Here is a 21,997-nt window from a genome sequence, read left to right as displayed (position 1 = left end):
GTTCTTTTTTCTTCTTGATACATGATTTATTTGTTATTTTTGGATATTTTCGTTTGAATTTGCATTAATCGTATATATTAATGATTCGACCAAAGGACAAAAGCTGCACTAAACGCTCCATTAATCTTGTATAATACATCCATTGCTGCACCAAAAATACATAAAATCGCACCTAGGAATTACCTAAGAATCACATGTACAACAATCTTTAATGGCTACGTTGCAAGAACTGTGAACAACTTGGCATGAAGATATGTATATAATAAATGAATATACTCATATATAGAACTCTCCTTTTTGCAGTTACATTACATTTTATCAGAACAGTCTACTCATGTATACTCAAACAGATACCGCGCGTTAACCTGTTGCGTGTAATCTGGATATAGGATCAAGTTTCATCTAATGTGGGCTTATCAACACAATTAGGTACAACACATTCAACAACGAGCATTGACGATTTGTACAAAGTCTGGCTTCAATGATGCGCCGCCAACTAAAAATCCATCGATATCTTTTTCCTTTGCCAAGTCTTTGGCGTTGGCTGCTGTTACGGAACCACCGTAGATAATTCGCAAAGTTTGCGCGACATCGGGTTTGATATTCTTGGACAGCCACTCTCGTAATTTTTCATGAACCTCTTGCGCTTGTTGCGGCGTTGCGGTTTTACCTGTACCGATCGCCCATACTGGTTCATAAGCCAGAACCACGTTGTCCCAAGATTTAATTTTATCCGCTATTGCCTTGGTTTGCCTATAAACTACTTCTTCGGTCTTTCCTGCTTCGCGTTCCTCCAATTTCTCACCGATACATGCAATCACCTAGAAAAGCCAAAAAATATTCTTTTTTCTCTTCTTTTTTGTTATAATTACATTTATATTACATTTTACATGTTATTTTTTTTTAGCATGTAATATTTTGCTGAAATTGCATATTCACCCAAATAAGGGTACTATTACATTGATCTGTTTTCTGTTGTACGACAAATTTTTCAAGCCTGTTGATGGGCTGCAAGAAAGAGAAGAGTTGTCGGATTTCTCTCTCTCTCTCTCTCTCTCTCTATTCTATAGCCAATCAATAGGCTTGAAATGCTTTGTCGTACGACAAAAACGAACAAATGTAATATTAGCCTAATACAATTGATTTTTATATGTACATAATATTTACTTTCAATCCAGCTTCTAAAGCATGTGCAATTTTTTCCGCAATTAACTCGTCCGTTTCGCCAAAAATGTTTCGACGCTCGGAATGGCCAAGGATTACCCAGGGAATACCATTGTCCAAAAGCATAGCCGGACTAATTTCACCGGTAAACGCTCCTTTAGCAACTTTGTACGTGTTCTGTGCACTGACGTTAACGTTGCTAGGGACGATGGAGGTGACATACGTGAGATATATCGATGGAACGCCAACTACAACCTCTACAAATAACAAAATGCCAATCTTTTGATTAGATAAGAAATAAACAGACGATTTGTGATAAGAGATCAAAGGTTGAATGAGAAATGATGAAACGAAACGGTACATTAAGTATGTTACGTAAGCGTCGAACATTGCTCTATTAAAGTCTTGGACATGAATCTGAAGAACGTAATTCGACAGCAATTTTGCAATTTTTAAATACTCATTATATTTTTTGAATATTTTTCTTCTATTTACTTGCTTGAATTTTGCCGCAATAAATTTGCTGCGATTGCAATTTAAATGAAATCTTTGTTGAAGTAAGAAACAAGTGTTTTTTTTTTATTTACACAGGACAGACTATATTCCGTTATGAGAGAAATGTCCTGTGCACAAGGGTGACTGCAAAAAACACACATATCCAACACGCACGCTTACCGACATTAGGATCAAGTGGACCGGTTTTCAGGAACGTGACGATGTCACTGATTTCGCTCTTTGTGCCGTTCATCTTCCAATTACCACCAACGAAGAATTTGCGTCCCATTTTTCTCGTTTGCACGTCTCGTGATAGCTGATATTTGTGTAACGTGTGATCTGCAAGGGAGCAATCTTTTTCGTCGAGCGCTAATCAAGCTTGATCCTCTAACCTACTCCGACCAGTCTCGCGACCTTCGCGCGCGCGCCAAGGTGAACAAATAACGTTCCTCTCATCCCACCACCCAGTCACCACACTATACTACACCACACTACCCTACGCGCTACACATTATTCATTAAGTATTCTCCCTTCCACTTTGATTCAATGGCTATAGACTTATAGCTAGATAGCCGTCGCTTCAGCTGCATATACATATGTATGCTGCTTTCGTAGCATATATACCGTATATGCAACACCGTTCGATACGTTCTCTGATCCAATTTGACACAACACGCTTGATGCTTCTATAGGTTCTATTCTTAAATCATAAATTTGATAGTTAATACTCGACACTCTTAATCTTCACATCTCCCCAAGTCTCTCTCCAGTCCCCATAGACTCCACACCATTCCTCAATCTTCTGTCGTGCAAGCTGTGCTTCCACGTGCTTTATATTACCAGTAAAGTGAGTAAATAGAAGAGAAAAGTGAAATGTATGAGATAGGTACCGCACGTATTCAATATCCCATCTATCGATAACGCAACGACATGTATAATTAAACATAAAAGAGTGCGAGACAGCGTGAGAAAGATTTAATTTAAATAAAAACAAAACTGATCTCTCGTCTCTCTCAACTGGTGTGCCACTGGTATGTTTACGTTTGTAAACGTGCGAGAATCAGCGTGGATTCATTTTATATCGACTTTCTCTTTTTCTCTATGCATCTATCTATCATTTGACAAAACCGATGCAAGTTTCCAGAAATTTAATCTACGTCTCTTCGCGTATTGCTGCTTTAAGATCGTATACAATTAATCTAAACTCAGATTAATCGAAACTCCTAACCTCTCGCTAGTCTGTCAATCGGTGATAATTTATAAATTGGAATTTTCTTACGATTAAGATTTTGAGATAAAATAAGGATATATATATATATATATATATATATATATATATATATATATATACACTCATGGTATTTAAAGTACATACGAGCGATAAAATGTCGAAGCGATAGCTTGTTACGAGCCACGTGTGCGTATATAGCGTTTGTTGTTACAATTTTCGTCGACAACACTGCAAAATGTATTAAAATTTTCATGACGAATACTAAAGGGTGAATACAACTTCTTGCTTGAAATCTATCTCATCAGACTCTGATTTCTGAATAGAGATGATAATTTGCGCGCAGTTCACTGCTGCGAGGTACCGCAAAGCGATATGTAGCTATTGTATTCTTGCACCCTCTTTATTTTCATTACTGCAAATATAAAAGATTCTTTTTCCAACACTTCCCAGTCGATTCTGTTGATAAAAATTCTCTCATTTCAAAAGGAATCTAAAATCGCCCTCGTTTATTTATTATCTGTCCTAGAAGATATCGAGAGATGGCGAGCGAGGAAATAATCGAGGCTAATAAAAAACCGCAGCCCGTATTTAAGAATCATATGTTTCAACAAAAATTTCGGCAGACTAGCACCACTGGGAAAAAACGCACTTGGCGGTCATTGAAACAAGTTTTAGCTCAGGAGCGTTCGTTACTATGGCCAACAACAGTAAAACACTGTATGTATCAAGTGTGACAGAATTTTTATTTCCTCTCATCGTTACGTTTATACATTAGTCGGAAATAATTAAACAAGACGTTTTCAAATAATCTGCATGTAATTAAAAAGTAAAACAGTTTCGTAATATGTATTAAATATTCAGAGAGAGAGAGAGGTAGAGAGAGAGAATATTGTAACACATTAGGCCTGTTTTTTATAGCTCAACTGGGTGCACTAGTTGACAATTTATCTTTTTCTTTTTACATTAGAACTAATGCAGCCAGTTCAGCTATAAAGAACAGGCCTATAAATTGGTAAATTTCAGACAGTTCCATCAATGCACCGCCGAGCTTCAAACCTGCAAAAAAGTACTCGGATATTTCTGGATTGCCGGTGAGAGTATAGAAATGGCTAAGATGATATTTACCAACTAGCCTTAACTTTTATACTTTTTTTTAATGCTGTAACTTGTAAATTGCATTTAAATAAGTTGCAATTCATTTATAGGCACGATACACGGATCCACAAACTAAATTGTATTATGCCACCGCCGAAGAATTCGCAACAGTTCGCAGTTTACCGATGGATATAACGGCTGGATATCTGGCTTTACGCGGAGCGTCTAGTATCGTTGGTTAAATGATCCGATGCTAGACGTGCTTAACAGCAGCGTTACATCATGATTTATATGTCCTCCGACAACGCGATACCCTGCAGTTACCTAGTGGGTTGATACAAGTTTGCAACTTATATATATTTAAAAAATATATATATATAAACGTCTATACATTTTGCCATGTTGCTGTAACCCAACACACTCTCAATTTGTTCTTGTCTTCACGTTCACGTTCACGGAGAACAGGGATATTCCAATAGGAATGGAGAGTGAGAGTAAGACGGAACGATTTAATCGAGAGAAACAGAGTAAATAAAGTATTGATATTTTTTTTATCTCAGACAACATTTATAACATTTTATCACGTGCTGCCAATAGTGCTTGCAGGATTTTTCAAAATGAACAATTCCATAGATAATTTTGCTTATTTTCATTTCTTTTTCCCTTCTTATCTTCTTGTGTTTTTTTACTTTACACAGTACATTATTAAAAAAGCTTGTCCATTATAACTTAGTATATGAACTACAGGCTAATAGGGGAGGCGGGGGAGACCTGTGGAGGACCTTTGAGAGCTGTATTACTGTTCGTCTGCACTGCATCTTTACAGGTTTTTTTTCTTCAGTCCAGTTTGCGCGCCCCGTTTGCTACTTGCAACACGGTCATTTTAACAAATTTGCAATTGAAGATACAAACAGCAAGGCCTACTGAAATATTGCCCGGTCGTGCACTATCCTTAGGTTGCCATTTGTCTTTAATGTAATTAATTACTTGATCGATGTGTATGATTATTTTTATCTTTAGTCATATAAATCGGGAAGATCTTCATCGTCGCTATCGGCGTCGTTGTCCCCTAATTCGTCCAAATCGTCAAAATTTGGCTTACTATCGCCCGAGCCGCTTAGACCACCCATCTGTCGCATCATCTGCGAAAATGCGGAGCGAAGAAGCATTTATTAATCAATGAAAAAAAAAAAAAAAAAAAAAAGAATACATAATTATGCCTTATGATTCGTTACATTGCAAATATATGTAACGTATAAGTACATTCTTACCTCTTCTAAATCTGGCGGACTACCTTCGTCGTCGGTATCATCCTCGTCCTTCCATTTGTTAAAGTCGCTCTTTAACCAATGAGCCTTTGTTTTATCTTTAATTAATCGTGGCCAATATGGTCCCTCTTCTTTTTTAGCAAGAACCAACTCAAAAGTCCTGCCCTTCAAATTTTTTATGGTTTTATTGGGCTCAATTTCTTTGTACAGATTAATCGTTATCTCATGCATTTTTTTATCTGTGCCTCCCTCTCCTTTGAAGTATATCTTTTCTGGTTCAATTTCGATGGTAGGATCTTTGCAGTCTTCTAAGCAGATAGTGACATATAAGACATCTTTTCTTTGAGCCCACATAACTGGTGGAGGAGGTATCCTAAAAGTTGCAAAGAAATGGAAAATATTAAATACAGAGTAAGAATAAATCTTGAAATTTTTACAATTACTCTAGAATTACGGTAACCAAAAAAATAAAATTCTGTAAATCTTTTTTAACAATTATATGCTATTGCAATGATAAAGGTTCTTCTTGCTCATAATTGTCCTTTAATCTAACAAAAATAAGATTTATCCGCCAATTTGAAAAAAGAAAAAAAGCAAAAATTGTACACGAATCTAGGTATAAAACTAAATAATTTAAAGAAATTTGAATTGAGAGGCTCTCCGCGATCTCTGATCGTATTTGAATTTTTTCTTTTTCCCTCTCTTTCTTCGTCAATTCTTACATTTTTCATGATTATTTTTATTTATTGTTGTAACTATATTATACTTGTGTGATTGAAACACTATCGTCACTATATTCACAGTGGTGAGTACATCATCTAGCATTATATTTAGAAAAAAAACTATATCTCCTGCATCATTTCGCTCGTATATTACGTATCCTGGAAAATCGCGCAAATAAATTGGCCGATTTCCACGTGTGTACGGTGCGTACTCTATATAGAGGACCTGTTGTACTCTTGTATAGGTTAGGGTTACAAAAACTCGGGACTAAACCGACGCCTCCGCGATCCACATTGGAGTCGTGTTACGTGTGCGTGACATAATTATCACGCGCGACGCATTAACGCAAAGAGATTCGCTCATCTCGCGTTAATCATTGCAAAATGAAACGCGCAACGAACGTTTTTGCAGCAAGAAACGAGAGTCATCGGTTCCCATCGTCCTCCGGCACGCGCGCGCGCGCGCGCCATCGTGACCAGTCACACGATGGATTCACACGAAGGAAGTAAACAGGAAAGGACAGCGGAAAAAAGACGTGGCGACGTGAGGAGGACGGAAAGTGACACAAGCGAATAACCGCGTTATGCGAATTGTCGCTTGAAAGAAAGATTACCACCGCGATTATAGGTCGTATCGCTCGTCTAGAAACTTGGAGAATCAATAAAACCATCCCACCAACATGGCGATGCTCCGAAAAGCACGGAGCGGCATTTATACGTCCGTGGCGCAATTATCCGTAGCTGTACGCGGACACGCGACTACGAAATCTGTGAAATCGGACTTGACGACGCGAACCGCCACGCCAATTTATGTCGATTCTAAGATACTTACTGGCTTTCTTGCGTCATGTTTCCGACGGCTTTGCACGCAACGAGAACGAAACAAACACACAGCGCACGTAGCGCACTCACACCTCAACCTCATGCACGGCCGCGCTGACCGCGCCGCGCCGCGGACTCGATTCGAGTCATTCGAGATTCGAGATTATTGCAATTCGAGATATCTCTTATTGCAATATTCTTATGAAACTTTCGATCGTGCCGATCGCGGTGTGGCCACTGGCCACTGTGGCGTCTGTGGCCCCGCTCGTCGCTCGGCTCGACGCCTTCGCCAGCTTCGCCTTGCCGGCCTCGCCCTCGACAGTCGACGATATGACTCTCGGTCGCGGGTCTCTTTCGGCCAATTGACCAGCTTGTGAACGTCTCAAGAGCGCGTTAAGTTTTTGTTTTCATGGCCATTATACAAAGAGTACGTTTCTCCGTATGAATTAATGAATTTATTATTTATATTTTACGAGTTTTTATTACGAATTTTATTTTCTTTATAGTATTGTTCGTGTAATTATTTCATATATCTTTCTCGTAAGAAAATAACTCGTTTAACTCATGTAATACAATGTAATTACGTTGCAAACGCGTGAGCTGCCTAACAACTGATTTTTCCATACGTAAATTTATTAACCATAGATTGAGCAGTTTGATTGATCGTTTAATTGAACTTAATTGTTCTTCAATTGCATATATTTTAACCTATAAATTTGTATATTTATTGCCTATAAGCTCTCAATATTCTGTCTGCAACAACTAGAATATATATTTTAATTATTTATTATATCGCGAGATTAATTATTTTATTTACTTTATGTATTTCAAGAGAAAATAATTAAGATGATACTGCAATTGATTCAGATACATTTGTATTCTTAATGTTTGTTTGTGATTTTCTAAAATTAATTATACATGCAGGGTGCATGGACAAAAAAACTTTTCCAATTTCACTTTTTCTGAAATTCATTGTGGTATTGGGGCAAGAGAGAAAATGAAAATTTTCGTCGCATTAATTTATTACGAATAATATATTAATTCTCTTGGCGAGGAGAAGGCTACTTGTGAAAATCGACGATACCGTCCGCGCCGTGGTGATATATAACGATAAGGAAAGAAAAAGTCGATTTCGCGATGAATCGGCACACTAACAAAAGTCACATTATATAGTGCGGATGAGTACGTATACACACACACACACACACACACACACACACACACACACACATATAAATATATATATAAATAAATTACTATATTGAGTATATGTAAATAATTTGTGTGCGCTTACACACACACACACACACACACACACACACAATGCATATATAGAGACAAAAGGCAGAGTTTAAGTCAGAGTTTACAGATTGTAGGTCATACGTTTGAGAAGGGGCATGGGGAGAGGAGACGAAATCCGGTGGGGAGCCATTCTTTTACCGCGAACTAACTGGACACGCGGACGCGGGTACAGCAGTTTCTTTCGCCCGCAGGTTCGATTCAGGTGCGATTTGCCATCCGCCGCGCCGCGCCGCGCTGCGCGCGTCCATTCTTTCGTTATCGTGCGTGCATGCATGCATGTATGCATGGGAAGAGCGAAGCGAGTGCTACGTAATAAGAGAAGCGTGTGAAAAGGCGCGTCCCTCCTGTATCGTGATCAATCGATCGATCGTACGACGTGAAACGTAGCGGTCGTAGCGACGCAACACGGTGCAGTGTCGCGCGGCTTCTCATTGTCAGCAATTGTCAGTATACGACGTATGTTGTATGTATACATGACGTACGCAGGTTTTTTCTGCGCGGGCGAAATCTTCTCGTTAAGGTAGGAATATGAGAAGCAAATACGTTAACGCAAAATAGTATACGTGAATTAAGAGAGATATTAAAGAGAAGATTATATACACATTTAAGCTATACGTCGCGAATGTAAGGAATATAGACGAATCGCGTGTTTTGAAAGAAAGATGCTCTCAAAAAGTATATGTCTTATATTTTCATAAAGTATATTTGCAACGTGATTTAAAGTTATAACGGTGACGAAAATATGATCGAACGATGATCAAATAATATTTAAGTATTGAAACAATTAGGTGATATATATAACGTACTTCTTTGACATTATTGTTACATTATACCGCTATTCTATTCTAGTATACATCTATATATATTTTTGAAAATTAATCTTTTATATGTAATCGATGATAAAAGGTAACAGTTATAACGCGGAAAATAGTCCAAGTTGAAATTCCAACGCTTTTTTTCTCCGAGCCGGTGTCGAAAAATATACAACGAAAAGATACAATTAAAGTAGGTACATGTAGACAAGAATTTATCACATATCGCTCGGATACGTACAAAGTTGAAAAGATATATATATATATAAACGTATTAAACGCGCGCGCGATACGACGTTAAACGTTATAAGTCAAACGTCAAATTTTATAAATGTTTCTATCCTGTCATTTTATCAACATCGATACTAGTATCGCGTTACCGATATCGTCCGTGCATGGTCCGCGATTCGAGGTGTGAGTGCAACGAGTATTTTCGGAGTGGAAACAAGTTCGGTGTTGATGACGGTACGGATGATGATGATGAGCAGCTAACGACGTGACCTTCGATTTGAAGCAAGCATTACGAGCATCGATTGAGAGGCTTGAGACACCATGTCGACGAGTTCGATCTTTTACAAGGACAAGTACGCGGTAAGTGCGTGTGCGATGCACACTATATATATATATCTACGTTAAATTTCTCTGTTTTGTTTCCAGTCGTTTTTAATTATCGCAGCCACACCTTAAAATAACAAACACGCGCATATACCTACATTATATCGGTACATATACTAGACGACGAGAAAACGTAACTCTTAATTACCGTTACATTAAATAAGTATACCGTCACGCGATCTACGGTACGTTTCTCAGAATTTATCTTTTGCTCGTGCAATAAAGTCAATGATATAAATAGTAATAGCCTTTCGCGAATTTGCCATTTGCAATTATTTTAAAAATAATTATCAAACCAAAAGAACGACAGCTCAAGTCACTCGCGTTATCCATACGAATAACAAGTTACTTGGCTACGCCTATGCGCCTATGCGCCCGTAGATACGCTTCTGTGAAGCTAGAAACTCCAAGTATGGCTGCGGTAAAAGCGGTACATCTATAACAACGTGCTTTCACTCTATCCTCTGCACGAATCCGGCAAAATCGCAGTTCCGCGTCTAGGTAATAATCGTGTATATATCAGTGCATCGCGGCATTGCGACGATACAAATCCAAATGTAACCGGTCAATCGGTTATTATCCACGAATAATGACTAACTCCGGATAATTATATACTTATGTATATTTTCGTGTAACCATCATGTCGATGCTCGATACATATTTCAAGCGCAATGTTTCCACGCAATGGAATTGCATCCAACGCGAATAATGCCGTCTGCTGCGATTACATTCACAGTAGTATTCGGCATATCTACTTCCAAATCTCCGAAATAAATTCGTCGAGGAATATAATTTACCAAAAAATCGAAATCGATCGTGCTTTCCGGCCGATGACATTCGCGTTGGCATACACATCTTATACATATATTATATCTTTATTTTATTTTATGTTTTCTTGTTCGTCTGCTTTTCTCTTTGGAAACGTGATGTAATCTCGGTTAATCGCATTCGCGGTAACCAACAGAAATTCACAACAGGACAGAAACAATGTATATACACCGTAGAAAAATACAAAAGGCAATGTGTTACAAGGTCGAAAATCTCATATCTCATTAATGCATCTGCCGAAGTAATAATAATGTTTACGAGGCTCAAATACGTGCATTTCTCTCCTATATATATATATTTTTTTATCAAAATGAGTGAAAGTATCATCGGATAATCGGAACAAGTTTGCCTTCGCCCGCCTCATTTTCAAGGAAACGTAAAAATTTTAAGTTTTTTTTCCATTTGCAATGGCTATCGCATAAGTTAATAATTATTAAATTATTGCTTGTTTATGTCGCAACGTGTTTGTTCGTCTGAAAGAAGGTAACATATTCGTATCGATTGATTGCGATATTTTTGGATTATATCGATAAAGTTATCTGTAGTCAATGTAGAAACCGCGTTGAAACATCTTGCACTGTAGCAAGCACAGTCATCTATATATAGATGTATTATAGTTTATTATACATATAGACGTCTGTGGTTGCAAGTTGCAAAAATATTATAATAATATAAAATATATCATAATAATAATATAAAAATATATCATAATATTTGTGTGTAGATTATTTTCTAAACGTATCTTAAATATAATAATTTATATGTACAATAAATTATACGTATAATGTATTAATTTTTATAAATGTTAAGAAAAACTGTCTAAAAAAAAAACAATTGAACCGCCCTAACAAGGAATTGAGTCAAAATCTAATGTAAATCAGCGTTAATAATCAGCGACAATATATTATTAATAGTTTAATGATACAATATAATATTATTGTATATGATCAAATATAATAGAATCATCATTAAAATGAATAGCAAAAATTTTTATGAAACGTTTAATGTGATTGTGAATAGCGAATGTATTATAATAGAAAGGAGTCGATTCAATTCTGCTACAATTAATTCTTATACCGAAGTGGCCATTTGTGAAACGTGAATCGATCAGCGTGTAGCGATTATCATTATGGGAACCATTATGGGATTACTTTCGAGAACGCATGACATTCTTCGATTGCAGGTGCATCTGCAGGCGCATACGGTGCACTGTTGCGAAATTGAGAGGGTCTTTTTTTCTCTCTTTCTCTCTGAGGAGAGCACGTTCCCCAACTTTCCGTGGGAGCGGAATCCGTTCCGCTGCGTGGGTCACGCGCTTGTCCGGCATAATAAGATGTATGTCTCTGACATAAGACTTTCACCCCTGAGGGGCTTTCTGCTACTTGGATCTCGGTCCAATGAATTTTGATTTACCGCATTGATATTATATACTCTCATTGTCGTTCTTATAATTTTCTTATAATTACGGAAACCCGACGCAGCGAAATTATACTTGAGACTCTCGTTATGTTGGTCCTCCGAAAAATTCGAATCTTTATTATCTCCACCTACCTCTATAGTGAAATGGTGAATTTTATTATTTATCTGGTTGATATGGATTATATATGTTATATTATAGATATTAGTATATATGTACATAAATATATACTAATTTTTTTTTAGTGACAAAATGTGTATTTTATCTTTTTTCGCGCGATTTTTACGTTTTCTTAATTTCAAGTAAAAAAAAAACATTGCTGATGTATATGTGAAGGGGGGAGGAAGTTGTTTGTGAGGTATCCGTATTTTTCAGCCTTTCTCTCTCGTTTTTCTCTCGTCTCTTCCCATCCCCGACGTTCGTTTGAAGGCTTACTCGATATAATTATATAATCGAATAAAATTGCCACGAAGCAAAAGGCTTTGCCGCTGAACTTTACGCGCTGTACAGCCGTTACGTCTCACGTCCGATCTTGCAACCGGCACCACGAATGCAATTCTGCACTTAGGCGCGAAAGATTATATTGATGAGATATACTGGGTGTCTAGCGCGTGTCAAATCGTGGGTAAACACGTTGCGCGCTATAACAAGCGGCAACGTTGTAAATTTTTATCGCTTACTCGGACTATTAGCGGATCTTTTGAGGAAGATTACTTTGCCGATGTAATTAAGACTTATTTTTACATATACATACGCATGATTTGAATTACAGCAGGTAACAATCTTAATTATTAAGATGCAAGTTAAAATTGATTGATAATTAATTTTACGACCTTGTCATTTTAAAAATGATTTAAATAGGAATCAATAATTTGCTAAGAGAGAAACTTGAGAGAAAAAACTCAATTTAATGAAAAGTGAACCGCGGTTTGACGTTTTTTTACAAGATGTACAAATAGATATATAGTTGAATTTCTCTCAACTCGCTCGTTACGCATCCTTTCGCATGTTACACGGCGGCAACTGCTATTAATAATTATTAATAGTATACTGACTGAACATTGATTATGTAATATTTATGGCAAGTAAAATTTTTGATAGACGGCTCTATCATATTTATCAGGATCCTCGATCTAACCTCGATGAGCGTAAAAACTGCAGTTAGAAATTCTCGAGACTCGGTGACCTAAGTGTCATACGCCGGTGATACAGTTAACCGTCAGCATTAATTATCACGTACATACAAACAGTGCACAAACCCGCGCATTACAACATTGCAATGGCAAATGGTGAACACTCAACTGACTTTGCACTGCGATGACAATAACACGGTAAATTTATCTTGTGTCAAACTTTTATCTCGACATATCGTCAAAAAAAGAGAAACTTTGAGAAGCTATGAACATTGATTATGTTTCCTTGGGATTAACTTTTCGTTTTTTTTTTCCTACAATTTTGAACAGTTTCTTAAGCGATGCTTCCAAAATGCAAAATTCCGAATGTATTTATCATTGTGAAGTGTGATTTTAATCACAATATCATCCAATTAAAATCAAAACTTGATTGCAATTATAAAATTGTCACATTGATGCTGAAAAGAAGTTGAACATATAACGCAGATTGAATATAGGTAGTTGAGAAAATTATGAAATTTGAAAAAATAACACCAAAATAATAGATACAAGTAAAATTTTTGTAGAAAAAACAGTTTAAACAGTCCTATTCTCGTTCAAGTACAGTTTCTTCTTTGCTATTAAATGTCTCTGTTTTGAGTTATGTCTTATTGTTAGTACAAAATGTGCTTATATGTATAGTGTTCAATAAATAATCAAATACAATTTAAAAGTTTCGATGTATCGAAGCATTATTACTCGATTACGAAACGATGTCAATTTGTTGTAACATTATTTTTCCATCGTGATTCAACGTTTTTCTTTATCGATTTACGTTTTGTATCGCTTATCGTATGTATGTCATCTGATGATAGCGAAATATCTATCTCTTTAAATTCCGTGATGAAACGCGAAATGTATGTGCTATATTTAGAAACAATTGTAGTTTACAATCGTTTTTATAATTGTATATATTAATATACATACAGTATATTAGTACAGTATATTATATACATTTATCGTTACACCATTATGTGAAGTTTATTTACGAGACTTTTCTTTTATCTGTCTAATAATCGAACGTCACAATTACATATTTATCTACTCTTATACACATATAATATAAGCCTATAGTCGCGTATTATTAGATTGGTCAAAGAATCTTTTTGTATTTACGAATTTAAATACGAAAAGACTTTCTGTCCAACCCTAATATACAAGGTGTCCCATTTGAACCTTTCGACACAATTATCTCTCAAACTATTTGTTATTCCAAAAAAAATGTTTCAAGCTAGGGGATATTACTTTGTTTCGATCATCAAAAGAATGTTTTATACATCTTTTGATGATCACAGATTTTCTTTAGGTGGAAGAAAAAAGATAGAAAAAAGATAGAAAGTCACTTCATCTTCACTTTTTTAAATGGAATTATGTAATTTTTTTACATAAAATGATTTCTCTAATTATTCTGCATATAAAAGTATTGAGGTAAAGCTATCGAAAAATCCATACTTCACGAGATATTTCATACTTTATCATACTATATTTCGACATAAAATGTGAAATATCTCGTAAAAAATCGTATCGATTTCTTGATAATTGTATCAATAATTTTATGCACAGAATAATGAGATGAATCGATTGGCGTAAAGCAAATACACAAGTGCTTTAAAAAAAAAGTAAAATTAAATATTTCTTCTTTAAAAGCAACTCTGTGTTTTCTTTACACCAATCGATTCATCTCATTATTCTGTACATAAAAGTATTAAAGAAAGTATTAATGAAGAAATTATGAGGAAATCAATAATTTTTACAGGATATTTCATATTTTATGTCGAAATATGATATGATAAAATATGAAATATCTTTAAGCATTGAATTTTCGTTAACTTTACCCAATATTTTTATACGCAGAATAATTAGAGAAATCATATTATGTAAATAAAATTACGTAATTTTATTTAAAAAAGTGGAGGTGATCTTTATATCTTTTTTGTGCCTTTATTTAGAAAACATCTGTGACCATCAAAAAATGTCCCTTTCGCGAAATAAAATGAGTTTTACTTGAAATATTTTTTGAAATAACAAATAGTTTGGGAGATAATTGCGTTCGAAGATTCAATCGAGACACTATATATATATATATCTTATATAAATACTATACAGTTGAAAGAGATGTTTGATACTTTTTTTTCATTGAAAGAAGTTCAGGATTCTTAAAGCTTGTGTGAGTGAGTTATATTTATTACTATATAGGCCAGTTATAATATTTTACGAGTATATGTTTATCACACACACACACACACACACACACACACACACATACACACACGCACACGCACACGCACACATGCATGTATATAGTTCTGCGAGGTATAAGTCCAAGTGTGAGAAAATACGAGGAAAACTATATTGATTGGTAAACCAGTCATCTTACATTGCGCCGAGGGCATTGAAGCAGATCGAGTGAACGCGCGGTTGCTATAATTTTTCATCTTGTAAAGTAAAGGTTGCTGGTCGATAGATGCTGCTTTTCCGCTGGTGCATATTCGTTATCATTTTATTTGGAAATTATAATTTTGATAATGTGTATTCATTATTTTTTTGTGGTTATTGAGAAATTGGATTTTAGAGTTACAATTCGAAAATTCAACATTTGTTTGTAGATCCGAAAATTCCATTATAAATTTGAAAATTGGTTTCTGGATTTCAAGACTCATTACATTTTATATTTGATGATCTAGACTATAGATGCATTTATTGATATGTACCATCGAATTTACATTACTATAGATTATAGAATTATTAGGAGTGTGCATTAGTTTTAAAGGTTTTGCAAGATAATGGCACTAATGTCGGTGTTGTCGAAGACATTCCAATCACAGCTATTGTTTCTTAATGCTTTAACATTACTTCATGATATTTAATCATTTATTAACAATAGACGCAGTAAACATCGTGTTTGTATCATCTTAAAAATGGAGTTTCGTAAACGGCATTTTCGTCCTCATGTTGCATTATTAGTAAAGTAAACGCTATTAAAGCTGAAATGGGAAGTCTTACCGCACCCCGCTGATTATCTCTTGTTCTGATCGATACAACATATATGCTCCAGAGAATACGCACTTTCATAATTTCGAAAAAATGCGAAAATTTGAAAAAAATTGTATCAATTCCGAAGAAAAATGTTTTTATCGTCGCGGTATCCATCTCTTGCCAGAAAAAGTTATAGAAAACGAAGGAAAATATTTTGGTCACGGTCATTAAGATATTCGTATAATAAATTAATTTTTGAAAAAAAAATCCCTCAAAACTAATGCACACTCCTAATATATAGATTAAATCCATAAGATTACACGCTGGGAGTTTCGATACTAGTGATACAATTGAAAGTAAGAGAGTAAGAACGACATTAAGTTTCTGATAAATCTGCATCCAGCAAGCATTGATTTTTTTTTACGAATAATATGTAGTTATTACCTCCTGTTATATATTTAGAGCGTGCACTTTTGCGCACGTGTGTTCTTTTTTGCGTTTGTAATAGCTTGATGGCGGATGGCACGTTGAAAGAAATACCGGTTCCGGTGGACGCTTCCGGTTAGCCCCGACAGCGGACAGACTACAGTACCGCTACGCGATAGCGTTGTATCGATTACCTAACGATAAATGTCTACCTGCTGTACGAAAGAACTGATCTATGCAAATTAATTGAGTCTCTTTTCATTCTTTGTCGAAAACTAATCTCATATTTATTTCAAATACTTATCATTCTTGAGAGAGATAAGTACGAATCTTTATAGTATTTGGAAAACTCGTTTTACGTTTGACAAAGTGTAACTTGTCGATACATTGCAAGAAGTTTAATTCTAGTTGGGGACAAACTATTTTGGACCTCCAGTAACAACCTCGTATATAGTCAAGCGATATTTAACAAAATCGCGTGAATTATCGAACTGATCGAAGAGACTCATTGACATGACGTAAAACGCGTAACAATTCGTACACGTGTGATTTCTTTGTCTTCATCAGAGGAAATGACTTTATACGCGTTCGTCTTTGAACAAGAAAAACTTGTTAATGTTATCTGTATTGCCATTATCAATCGGATGATTAATCATCCACGCCCTCTTTGAAAATCTGATATTTTGATCCTTCTCTGTTTATTTAAATACTAAACATTTTATCATTAAGATACTTAATGTAACTTTTCAAATGTAAGTAATGTAATATATATATATATATATATATATATTACATTACTTACATTTGAAAAGTTACATTAAGTATATATATATATATATATATATAATAAGTAAGATATATATAAGTCCACATTTATTCTCCATTTCTCGCAAAATATAACTGTACCGAGAAGAACCGACTTGAAATTTGTCGAGAAATCCAATGACAAAGTAGGTGACGAATTAAGCGCGTGCGTCTTGCGCAAAGATCAACGTTTTACCGAACGATGTAACGGGGCATAATTCCCTGCGTGCGTTTTTGCGCGCGGTGTGCTTACGCGCTATTCCACGTTATTCCGCGATATTCCGCGCGGGACGACAGGTTTATGGCGTGTAATTATCTGAGGATAACGTTTCTCTTTATTGTTTCTTTTTTTTTCTTTTTTTTATCTTTCTCTCTGCGTTCCACATGTTTATAGACGAAACTATAGACTGATTGCGAAGAAAAACATCTGGCCGATAGTTTTACACGCGTCAATTAGCCACTGTTAATGTTGTTGATCGTTCCCCATTTCACTCTACAACAAAAAAAGAGAGAAGGAAGCCTTTTGGTGATGTTATCACTTTATATGCAGCGATTAAAATTTTTACGCGAGTAATTTTTATGAAATAAAGAAAGTACGTAGCAGATTGCACCGTTGTATTGTGACAAACGCGCGCATTAAAGAAGAATAAATTCTAAAGCTCACTAAGCTATACTTTTGACTCGTCAAAGGTCAATATACTGTAGATCAAATGTACAATACATACCTATACGCGGTTCATTGAGCGCTCGAGTACTATCGACTCTTAAATGTGTATAATAGTGAAATTTCGAACATGTACAAAAGAATTTGTATCTTGAACCACTCTACATAGTAGAATGTACTTGTTAGAATCGATTAAAATTCGAGAGAGAAACGTGGACACCTTGGAGAAATTTGTCAAGTTAGATAACGTGATGATTAGTAATAAGCGATAAGCAGCAATGCGGTTTTGTACGTGCGGACGCCGCATTATCATCAGTAATTTTTTATCTTTACCTCGCGTAAAACGTCCAAGCTTTTCAATGGCGATTCACAATATTGCTCTATTGATTGAAATCGTTAAACTCAGTGCTCAGCTCATCAAGGATTATCAGTCAAGAATTATGAGTTTTGATCTTAACTATTTGGTTAGTCTAATTAATACCTTGGAAATTAGATTCAAATGTTAAAGAATAAAAATTTGAATTTGTAAAGTATTGTATGTAATTGCGAGAGACAAAGGTTGAAAGTTGAAAGAGATCGCTCGCTCGATAGGCCACTTTGTATAGGTACTTACTTTTCGACAATTGTCGGTACAAATTAACGATAACGCGGTCGTACATGGGCACGCGTCACACCAGCACGACGACGACGCGACGTCACAATGTTTCCGGTCTCACGTCACTGGATCTCCGGTTGGATCCGTCCCAAGTCCCAGCAAAACTCCCACGTAAGTACATACAACGTGCAGCAATGTGGTCAGTAAGAAAAGGCGCGTTGTTATTAACGGTGCACTAGCTGTATTCGGCTTCTCATCTCGATGTGCCGGATACGCGACACGTGTTCGAAATCCGCTATGTTGAAGCGCGTCAAATGTGTCGCGAAAAAAAGGCGCATATATATATATATGTATATTTTTTACACGAATATATTATATTTCCAAGATATTCTGCGTTTCCTCTAAATTCTATAAACGTCTTCGTGCAAGTAATGAATATAAAGTAAATACAAAGTGAATAATAAGATTTTATCTTATCTTCAGTTAATTTGAAATTGTCTTGGCTCTACAGAATTTTTATTTAATTTTGTGACTCGATCTCTAAATAGTCCACGCGAAAAGTTAAAATTGTTCCTTTCGCGCAATTCTTGTCCCTTTAAACTGATTGAATAACCAATTTAATGGCCCTTAATTTACGCTTTTCATCTCGACTTTTTGAATAATTTTTACTTCGACAAGTATAATAAAGAGCTGTGTCATAAGAGAGAATGTCAAGATTTTACGATCAAGTGCCCCAAGTTGTAAGTAGATATAGAAGAAGAGAGGAGAGGTAAAAATATATATAGAAGGAGATCACTAGGATGGGTCTCAATGATTATATTTGTCCATTGATTTTATCCTTCTTGTAGGGAAGTAGTATAGAATTACTATTTTGCTGTACAGAATTGTCATGGTAGATTCGCGGCGGTAGATTTCGAGTTAAATTTACGCTAACGCAGCGCGGCTTTGGTCGTGCCGGAGTGTTACTCGACAAATTACAAAAATTAACGTGAGATTAGATCTTATTGGCGCATCTACCATGCATATATTCATCGAAGACATGTACAGCTGATGTACGTGACAACGCTTTCGTTGCGATCATCTCTGTGAATGGACTAATCTGCAAATGTTTCAACACAAATATTTGAAATGATGAATTTTTATGCTCTCTGCACAAACATTTATTTATTTTGTGATATAACTTTCACTGAAACTATTGCGCTTGATTTCATGAAAATTTTGATAAATCAAATAATATGCTTATCGAATGTAACGATCGAAATAAAGTAAGTAAAATAGAGTTTGCCGAAAAATATTTTCTTACAGATTTAATTTCTGTTATATAAAGGAGAAAAACATGAGATGCGACGCGTAAAAATGCATGTGTCATATAGTAGGTGATAAGGACGACTTTGTTGATGCAATATACGACGTACACGGCATTATCTCGACATCGTCGTAATTTAAAGCGGCGCAAAACTTGCAAAAGCCATGTACTTGATATGCAATAAGATTTGAGATAAATCGTATTCGCAGATATTTCACAAATAATTTTCATCGCAGCGACAGTCAAAGTACAAATATACATAATATGTACATATTTATAAAAGCACTGCAGGAAAGGCGAGAACGAGTCGAATATTTTCTTTAATTCGTGCTGATGTATGTTCATAAATACTCGTGTTGCAGTATTACGTATATAGAATCACTTTTTATTCCGAGATCATATTCGATCGATACTATATTTTTCGCAACACATTCGGCGCATAATTTCCACGAGATTTATTTACTATAATTTCTAGAATAATTTCTATATTTTCTATATTGACAAAAAAATGTACAAGTACATATACCTTATACATATACGTAGTAATCTTTGGTTCTATTAAAATATTGCGAATTGCATACCCGATGATTTATTAATGATTCAAGAATGAGGAGTAGATAATGTGTAAGGTGTAAAAGATAATACTTAGAAATGATGGGAATTGTCAGTCAATTACATAATATTTTATTATACTTTCAATATCGTCCTTTCAAAAGCTGTTACCCATAGATTAAGATAGATCTACATCAACAATTTCACATATGAAAGCTAATTACTCTATTAATTTTACATAAATGATTCTTTTAGACTAGCGTATATTTCCTGTAACACCACTTTCTCGGCATCTTTTGCATGATTTGTTGTCGTTATCTGATACACCTTTCTAGTTTTGTATATAGGTATAATCTCCGCCCAATGTACGTATAATACTTTTCGAAATCGTGTTACATGTGCTAATTATCACGTTTTCTACATATATTGCCACCGTCGCTCCTTTGATATCGATAATGTAACGCTGTCCAACGGTTTCCGCAAGTACTACCGTCGCGTTACTACCGTCTATTAAACCCATGTTTCGGTCGTTAATCTATTAAGAAAATGACAAAAAAATATAAGACAATACTTTTCAACGAATGCGCAGTCCCTTGTGCAGTTAAATATGCACTTAAAATTTTACAAAAGATCCGTATGAATTTATAAAATATTTAACTGCACACATACCACAATGCGCACAGTCACCAGAGTTCCATTTCTTTCTATTGTCACGATCGATTCTTATCGCAAGATGCATGTATTATTGCGTCTTTGACGATAACGTAATGTTTGCTTTTTGCATACAAAACAGCGCAATGCTTGATTTATTCTAGTTATTTATACAGTGTACGCGTATATATACGGTATAAATATGGACTTTTAAAAATAATGGACACACACCAATAATGGATATACTTTGTTTAATAACTTGAATATCTAATATATTTTTTTGAACATATTTAAATATTCTCATTTCTATTAACATATTTTCAGCCATCGTTTTATTACAATTATTTTAAATTTTCCTAATAAAGATACATGTGCATTTAGTTAATTAAAATTTATACTCATAATACAAAAGAATAATCCATAAACTTGATAAACTTTTAATTGAAGAAACAACAAGCGTTCGAGCTCATTTCGTATTTTCTTAAATTAATTAAGATAAAAAAAGGGATGCGAATAAATACGTCTCTCTCTCTCTCTCTCTCTCTCTCTCTCTCTCTCTCTCTCTCTCTCCGAGTTTCACCGAAATAATATTCCGTCTCTGAAATATCATTCCTTTCGAGATCTCTAACCTCGCGGCACGGCGATGGATCGTCGTCAACTATCTAGAATTGTCCAACGGTATTTGCCGGACAATCAAGGATGTCGAATTTGCTCGCGGTCATTGTACGTAACGGTACGGCAAACAATAGATTCGATTGATCGTTTCGTGCGCGCGCTAGAATTACACTTCGGGGAAGATGACTCGTTAGGCATAGGTATAGGTACCCCGAGAGCACGCGGCTCATACTCCGACGCTCGTAAAGTTCGCTTTCTTCGTTTCGCGACGTTAACCGTTCCCCCCTCCCCCTCAGTTCTCGCGTTTCGCCGGCGCGGCGACCTCGGCCACGGTTCATTAATTACGAATGCTCGGGGAGGATTGGATTTTCGACAAAACACACTGTCTCGCGCGCGAGATCGGCTACTTTGAATGTTAAATAATTCGTTCGATTTAGGAGGATGCAGGGGGAATCGCACTTTACA

At 35.6% G+C, this 21,997-nt stretch overlaps 4 protein-coding genes and 1 long non-coding RNA gene across 16 annotated transcripts in view; 2 read left to right on the top strand and 3 right to left on the bottom strand.

Annotated features, from left to right (window-relative positions):
* Window positions 1–4: 4 nt before the first annotated feature.
* Window positions 5–2,084, bottom strand: LOC105456440 (triosephosphate isomerase). The gene is made up of 3 exons (XM_011700473.1): window positions 1,840–2,084; window positions 1,168–1,421; window positions 5–821 (listed from the first exon to the last, which is right to left on the bottom strand). The coding sequence occupies exons 1-3, from the start codon at window positions 1,946–1,948 to the stop codon at window positions 441–443; spliced, it is 744 nt and encodes a 247-aa protein (XP_011698775.1). The 5' UTR covers window positions 1,949–2,084; the 3' UTR covers window positions 5–440.
* On the top strand, window positions 2,002–4,538 carry LOC105456442 (INO80 complex subunit C). Of its 9 annotated transcripts, none has more exons than XM_011700482.1 (4): window positions 2,002–2,091; window positions 3,417–3,607; window positions 3,914–3,981; window positions 4,096–4,538. In XM_011700482.1, exons 2-4 carry the CDS (start codon window positions 3,430–3,432, stop codon window positions 4,225–4,227), a joined length of 378 nt encoding a protein of 125 aa, XP_011698784.1. In that variant the 5' UTR covers window positions 2,002–2,091; window positions 3,417–3,429; the 3' UTR covers window positions 4,228–4,538. The 9 variants fall into 9 exon arrangements, with proteins under 9 accessions (XP_011698784.1, XP_011698785.1, XP_011698780.1 ...); XM_011700483.1 differs by having other exon boundaries at window positions 2,017–2,091; window positions 3,420–3,607; XM_011700478.1 differs by lacking the exon at window positions 2,002–2,091 and adding an exon at window positions 2,270–2,351 and having other exon boundaries at window positions 3,420–3,607.
* On the bottom strand, window positions 4,521–6,912 carry LOC105456443 (prostaglandin E synthase 3). The gene is made up of 3 exons (XM_011700484.1): window positions 6,808–6,912; window positions 5,257–5,626; window positions 4,521–5,127 (listed from the first exon to the last, which is right to left on the bottom strand). Exons 1-3 carry the CDS (start codon window positions 6,822–6,824, stop codon window positions 5,002–5,004), a joined length of 513 nt encoding a protein of 170 aa, XP_011698786.1. The 5' UTR covers window positions 6,825–6,912; the 3' UTR covers window positions 4,521–5,001.
* An 83-nt stretch (window positions 6,913–6,995) lies between these two features.
* Window positions 6,996–21,997, top strand: part of LOC105456445 — a 33,327-nt gene continuing 18,325 nt past the window's right edge. Inside the window, exons 1-3 of one of the 4 annotated variants that reach the window (XM_011700488.1) lie at window positions 6,996–7,979; window positions 8,167–8,619; window positions 9,281–9,502. In XM_011700488.1, the coding sequence (XP_011698790.1) occupies window positions 9,464–9,502 (39 nt within the window). In that variant the 5' untranslated portion in view covers window positions 6,996–7,979; window positions 8,167–8,619; window positions 9,281–9,463. Of the gene's footprint in view, window positions 7,980–8,166; window positions 9,503–21,997 lie in introns of all 4 variants that reach the window. The other 3 variants (XM_011700489.1, XM_011700487.1, XM_011700486.1) reach the window with 3 other exon arrangements.
* LOC105456444 overlaps window positions 20,382–21,997 on the bottom strand; it is a 2,007-nt gene continuing 391 nt past the window's right edge. Inside the window, exon 2 of the long non-coding RNA XR_975255.1 lies at window positions 20,382–20,801. This is a non-coding gene — a long non-coding RNA (uncharacterized LOC105456444). The remainder of the gene's footprint in view (window positions 20,802–21,997) is intronic.

This window comes from Wasmannia auropunctata, unplaced genomic scaffold, assembly GCF_000956235.1.
Source record: "Wasmannia auropunctata unplaced genomic scaffold, wasmannia.A_1.0 LD335681.1, whole genome shotgun sequence".
Lineage (NCBI taxonomy): Eukaryota > Metazoa > Arthropoda > Insecta > Hymenoptera > Formicidae > Wasmannia > Wasmannia auropunctata.
The sequence above is the reverse complement of the archived record's forward strand: the minus strand, read 5'-3'. Positions and strand labels throughout refer to the sequence as shown.

Bases quoted from the DNA above. Each gene is read 5' to 3' on its own strand.
- LOC105456440 (XM_011700473.1), bottom strand. From the start codon at position 1,948: ATGGGACGCAAATTCTTCGTTGGTGGTAATTGGAAGATGAACGGCACA. The intron at 1,422-1,839 runs GTAAGCGTGCGT...TGTTATTTGTAG, and splicing joins TCCACTTGATCCTAATGTCG to AGGTTGTAGTTGGCGTTCCA. The intron at 822-1,167 runs GTAAATATTATG...TGGCTTTTCTAG, and splicing joins CTTTAGAAGCTGGATTGAAA to GTGATTGCATGTATCGGTGA.
- LOC105456442 (XM_011700474.1), top strand. From the start codon at position 3,216: ATGATAATTTGCGCGCAGTTCACTGCTGCGAG. The intron at 3,608-3,913 runs GTATGTATCAAG...GGTAAATTTCAG, and splicing joins GCCAACAACAGTAAAACACT to ACAGTTCCATCAATGCACCG. The intron at 3,982-4,095 runs GTGAGAGTATAG...ATTCATTTATAG, and splicing joins CGGATATTTCTGGATTGCCG to GCACGATACACGGATCCACA.
- LOC105456443 (XM_011700484.1), bottom strand. The intron at 5,128-5,256 runs GTAAGAATGTAC...GCATTTTCGCAG, and splicing joins GTCCGCCAGATTTAGAAGAG to ATGATGCGACAGATGGGTGG.